The sequence below is a fragment of the Lepidothrix coronata genome, unplaced genomic scaffold (assembly GCF_001604755.1).
Source record: "Lepidothrix coronata isolate B3197 unplaced genomic scaffold, Lepidothrix_coronata-1.0 Scaffold36, whole genome shotgun sequence".
Lineage (NCBI taxonomy): Eukaryota > Metazoa > Chordata > Aves > Passeriformes > Pipridae > Lepidothrix > Lepidothrix coronata.
In genome coordinates this window covers 813,512-819,182 of record NW_016690216.1, presented here as the reverse complement: position 1 = coordinate 819,182, position 5,671 = coordinate 813,512, and the positions used below count along the sequence as shown (strand labels likewise).

Sequence of the window (5,671 nt, the reverse complement as noted above, 5' to 3'; positions counted from 1 at the left end):
GGCGCTGCGGGCACTGAGGCGGCCGAGGGGCGGTGAGAGTGGCGGCGCTTCCGCGTTGGGCGGGGGGCGGCGGGGGGCGCTCCGTGCTCGGGTGGCACCGGGCGGCTGAGGGGCGGCGGTCGTTGTCCGGCGCACAGGGGATGCGCTTGTGAGGGCGGCGGAGCAGCGGGTGCGGGTGAAGCCCGGGCAGAGCGGAGCGATGTCCCAGCCCCAGCAGCCGCCGCCGCCGCCGCCGCCGTCCCCTCAGCAGCAGCCGCAGCCGCCGCCTCCGGCCGCCTCCAAGAAGCGGGACCGGCGCATCTTCTCGGGCACCTGCCCCGACCCCAAATGCCAGGCGCGGCTGTTCTTCCCGGCGCACGGGCCGCAGGGCAGCGGCAGCATCGAGTGCACGGACTGCGGGCGGCGCCACGAGCAGCGGCAGCTGCTGGCCGTGGAGGAGGTGACGGACCCCGACCTGGTGCTGCACAACCTGCTGCGGAACGCGCTGCTGGGCGTCAGCGGCGCCGGCCCGCCCCGCAGGAACACCGAGCTCGTCAAAGTCATGGGCCTCTCCAACTATCACTGCAAGCTCCTGGCCCCCATCCTGGCCCGCTACGGGATGGACAAGCAGACTGGCAAAGCCAAGCTCCTCACGGAGATGAACCAGGGAGACATCTTCGACTGCTCCCTCCTGGGCGACCGCGCTTTCCTCATCGAGCCGGAGCACGTTGAAACCATCGGTTATGGGAAGGACCGCTCCGGCAGCCTCATTTACCTGCATGACACCCTGGAAGACATAAAGAAGGCCAACAACAGTCAAGAGTGCCTCATCCCTGTCCACGTGGATGGAGATGGCCACTGCCTTGTCCACGCAGTCTCGCGAGCGCTAGTTGGCAGGGAACTCTTCTGGCATGCTTTGCGAGAGAATCTAAAGAAGCATTTTGAGGAGAATCTGAGTCACTACAAGGCACTTTTCCACGACTTTATCGATGCAGCAGAGTGGGAGGACATTATCAATGAATGTGACCCTTTGTTTGTTCCTCCAGAAGGTGTGCCAATGGGCCTTAGGAATATTCACATCTTTGGTCTGGCCAACGTGCTTCATCGGCCTATTATCCTGTTAGACTCCTTGAGTGGAATGCGAAGCTCTGGAGATTATTCAGCGACGTTCCTCCCTGGTCTGATACCCCTGGAAAAATGCATGGGAAAAGATGGCATGTTGAACAAGCCGATCTGCATTGCATGGAGTAGCTCAGGACGTAACCATTATATTCCTCTCGTTGGAATAAAAGGTGCTGCTTTACCTAAGCTGCCTAGAAAGCTACTTCCTAAAGCCTGGGGAGTTCCTCAAGACCTCATCAAAAAGTACATCATGTTAGAGGAGGACGGTGGTTGCATCATTGGAGGAGACAGAAGTTTGCAGGACAAGTACTTGATGAGGCTCGTTGCTGCAATGGAGGAGGTTTTCATGAGTAAACATGGTATCCACCCCAGTCTTGTAGCTGATGTGCATCAGTATTTCTACAGAAGGACTGGTGTAATAGGGGTCCAGCCTGAAGAGGTCACTGCAGCTGCCAAAAAAGCAGTGATGGACAACCGCCTTCACAGGTGCCTCATCTGCGGGGCCCTTTCAGAGCATCATGTTCCCCCAGAGTGGCTGGCTCCCGGGGGGAAGCTGTATAACCTGGCAAAAAGCACCCATGGCCAGCTAAGGCCCGACAAAAATTACAGTTTTCCCCTGAACAGTTTGGTGTGTTCTTACAACCCCGCGAAGGATGTGCTGGTACCAGACTATGGCCTGAGCAATTTGACTGTTTGTAACTGGTGTCATGGTAACTTAATGCGTCGAGTCAGAGAAGATGGGTCTGTTTCATATATTGATGGAGACAGAACTAATACTAGGTCTACAGGTGGCAAATGTGGCTGTGGATTCAAGCACTACTGGGAAGGTAAAGAATATGACAATCTGCCTGAAGCTTTTCCTATTACTCTGGAGTGGGGTGGAAGAGTAGTGAGAGAGACGGTCTACTGGTTCCAGTACGAAAGTGACACATCTCTGAACAGTAATGTGTATGATGTCGCCATGAAACTTGTTACCAAGCACTTCCCTGGTGAATTTGGTAGTGAGATTCTTGTTCAGAAAGTTGTCAACACAATATTGCATCAAACTGCCAAAAAGAACCCCGATGACTATACCCCTGTAAATATCGATGGTGCTCATGCCCAAAGAGCTGATGACGTACAGCAAGGACAAGAGTTAGAGTCACAACTTCCAACCAAAATTATTTTGACTGGACAGAAGACAAAAACTTTGCACAAGGAGGAGTTGAATATGAGCAAAGCTGAAAGAACTATTCAGCAGAACATTGCGGACCAAGCTTCTGTAATGCAGAAACGGAAAAGTGAAAAATTGAAACAAGAGCATAAAGGACAACCCAGGACTGCTTCTCCTGGGGCTGTTCGTGAGGGGCCATCATCTGCACCTGCTACACCAACAAAAACCCCATATTCTCCAACATCCACAAAAGAAAAGAAAATTCGAATAACCACCAATGATGGGAGGCAGTCGATGCTTACCCTGAAGTGCACCACCACCTTCTTGGAACTGCAGGAAGGCATAGCGAGAGAATTTAATATTCCTCCCTATTTGCAATGTATTCGCTATGGCTTTCCTCCGAAAGAGCTTCTGCCTCCCAAAGAAGGCATGGAAAACGAGCCTGTTCCTTTGCAGCATGGTGACAGGATTGCCATAGAAATCCTGAAGGGTAAGGAGGAAGGCAGGCAGGCTGCCTCAGCACACTCAGCCCATGCTGTGAAGCATGAAGACATTGCTGTGACCAGTAAAATCTCATCAAAGGATCTGCAAGAGCAAGTGGATAAGGAGATGTATTCGCTCTGTCTTCTGGCAACACTCATGGGTAAGGCTGACTTCGTGTTATACTTTGAAATGGTGTTTTTAAGTAGAAGATAACATTTTTTCAAACTGTAGTTACATACATACATTTTTTTTTCTATTCTGTAACGATGGAGAAGATTAGTTCCTTTCTTAGAAGTGCATTTAACATGCTGTCAGTGACTTTTAAAAATGCATATATGAGGTATATGAGATAGTTCTTTCTTTGCTATAAAGTCCTCTTTTAAAAATTGCTGGTTAGAAGTGGTTGCATTGCCTCTGCTGTCCTGGCTCTCCACTGGTTTTTCCTGTCTCTCATTAGGCACACATCTGAAGTGTATGTGTGAGAGGTACATACTCTCTTTTTTCCTACATCTCCTTCAGGTTTCAGGAAATAAATTCATAGCAAAGGTGAGATGGGGATGCTGAGCGTCTGCTCATTGGAAGTTTGAGGACCAAATTTTCACCTTAGTAGTAGGATGAAATCCTGGCATGTCTCTCCATAGGGAGTTGTGTTGGTTTAAGAAAATCGACATGACATTGTCTCCTTAGCTAATCTGCTAATTTTAAATGAAGATTTGGTCTTTTTAAAGAACGAGGAAAACTGTGTTTCAGTTTCTCCTCTGCTTACATTCTGAAATAAATCTAAACGTGGATCTGAATCCCAAAGGTGGACATAGGGTTCAAAAGGTATACTTATAAACTATCAGTCATGTAAATCTTCTGATAATTCAAGATGAAAGGACTTTTCTCAGGTGCCTGTGGTTTTTATTTTCCTTTTTGAACTCAGGAGACCTGGACCTTCGTTTGTGTACTTTCTTCATCAGGTTTCACAGTTCTTGCTGCTTCCTGGCAGGAAGTAGAACGGTAATTATCATCCATTCAGCTCTATGAACCATGTTTACAGGTTGGGTTCTTTTTGTGGGAGCCTTCCCTCTTGCTGGAGGGATTTGGTGTGGCTAAAGCATGTGATTGTTTCAGAAACGAAACAATTACGTAATCACCGAGTGGTATGTCAGAAGTTCATCAAGCAGAACTTTGATTCTTTTCCAAGTGTGATTGTGTGCTCCTGTGTCTCTTGTAAGACAAGGTGCTGAATCACTACTCACCTCGTCACACTGACATTTACACCCCAGTTCCAAAGTGCAAGAAAAGGTTAGGTTTAAAAGTTGTCTTAATTTTGAGATTAAACTTAAAAGAGTGCTTTCCTGTCTGAAGGAAATACTGCTGAAAGTATAGTTATTTGCTTTTGCCTAAAAAAACTTCAACGTGCTTTAAAAGTATCTCGGTTACTTCAGCATTAAGGTGTATCATTTTGCAGATACTTATCCATAGACTGTGAGCTGATCTTGTATGCAAGAAACAATTTTTGTCTTTGCCTCTCACTGCTGTTAGATTCTGCTTTCAGAGCACAGGTTAGAATAGAATTTACCTCACCCTTCTCTGACTGCATCCATTTTGCATTACTAATAGAAGTAAAAGTGGCAGCAAGGGATAAACCAGTTATAAAACTTTATGCAGCTACTGAATAAGATGCTATTATTATATCATCACTTTTCTCCCTGGGTCTTCATTCTCCTTTAAAATATTTGTAGAAAAAAATCTAGTTACTTGACTGTTTACAGTTGTGATTTTTCAATGGGTTAACAAACTCTGAGAAACTTCCTAAGTCCTTGCACTTTTTAAAAAGTTTTGAGGTGGCAGTTCCTCAGGATGGTATATTCAGCCTTTCTGGGACAAGAAGCCTTAGTGTTTCCCAATGACATTTCTGTACTGCTAAAAGTTGTGGTGCAAAGTTCTGAGAGTTAGCTTTGGAATTTTTTAACTTTTTATAACTTTGTTCTGTTAAAAGCATTCTTGTAATACAGTCATATCAGAATGTGTAGGGAGGAGATGATGTTGAAATAGCTTGCTGGGCCAGATAAAATTTCCTTTTCTTTTCCCCAATTGTCTTTAGTGAAAGTGTGTTTCAAACATCCATAACTGTTCATTCTGGATGCTTAAAAGCTTTTCTTTCATACAGAGTCTCCTATAGGCTGAAATACTTCTTTTGTATTTCGGTTACTAAGATTTTTCTTTTCTGGTCTCAACTAGTTCACTTATTAGAATTTTAGATCGTGTTCTTTAATTTTTCTGTATATAATTTAAAAATAAGCCCTGGAAAATTAGATACTGTGATTTTCGACTATTTAACATATTATGCATGATTTTTTCTAAAGCTTTTTCTTTTTTTAGCTCAAGAAACAGAACTCTATAGGGAAAAGACTAAAGGAATTGTAATTTTACATTAACATATTTAAAGTGTTATATTTTAAAACAGATTTAATTATGTCCATGCAGAGGCACTGTGGATACATGTGAACCAAGTATGATGAATCTGTTTTGAGTGGTTTGTTTTTCATTGATGAATTCATCAGCACACAAAAATCAAAATAGCCAGGTTTAAATTAAATTTATTAATTGATACCAGGATTTTCTTGGAATTAAACAGCTTGTTTTTAATACCTGTGTTTATCAGCTGAGTTTTTTTATTTGTTTTGCACTTCTGTGTGTTTTCTCCGCTGTATGAAGTGACAGTCTTGGGCTTGCAGCAGGTGCAGACTAACCTATACCAGCAGAAGAGGCGTATTTGTGGGTAGGATAGTTTTGATTTGTTGTCATACCTTAATGTTCTGGAGTTGGAATCTGGTCTGAGGAAGTGTGTACTGGAGTAGGAGCAGTGCAGAGAACATAATCTCTGTGACAAATGTTGTGTCTTGAGGGAGTTTTTAATCTAACTAAATGATCATCCAAATTAAC

The 5,671-nt window shown here is 44.8% G+C and overlaps 1 protein-coding gene across 1 annotated transcript in view; it reads left to right on the top strand.

The window, feature by feature from the left end:
- The window catches only part of VCPIP1 (valosin containing protein interacting protein 1), a 16,944-nt gene continuing 11,273 nt past the window's right edge, over positions 1-5,671 (top strand). The window contains exon 1 of the mRNA XM_017812487.1: positions 1-2,897. Coding sequence (XP_017667976.1) covers positions 200-2,897 — 2,698 coding nt within the window. The 5' untranslated portion in view covers positions 1-199. The remainder of the gene's footprint in view (positions 2,898-5,671) is intronic.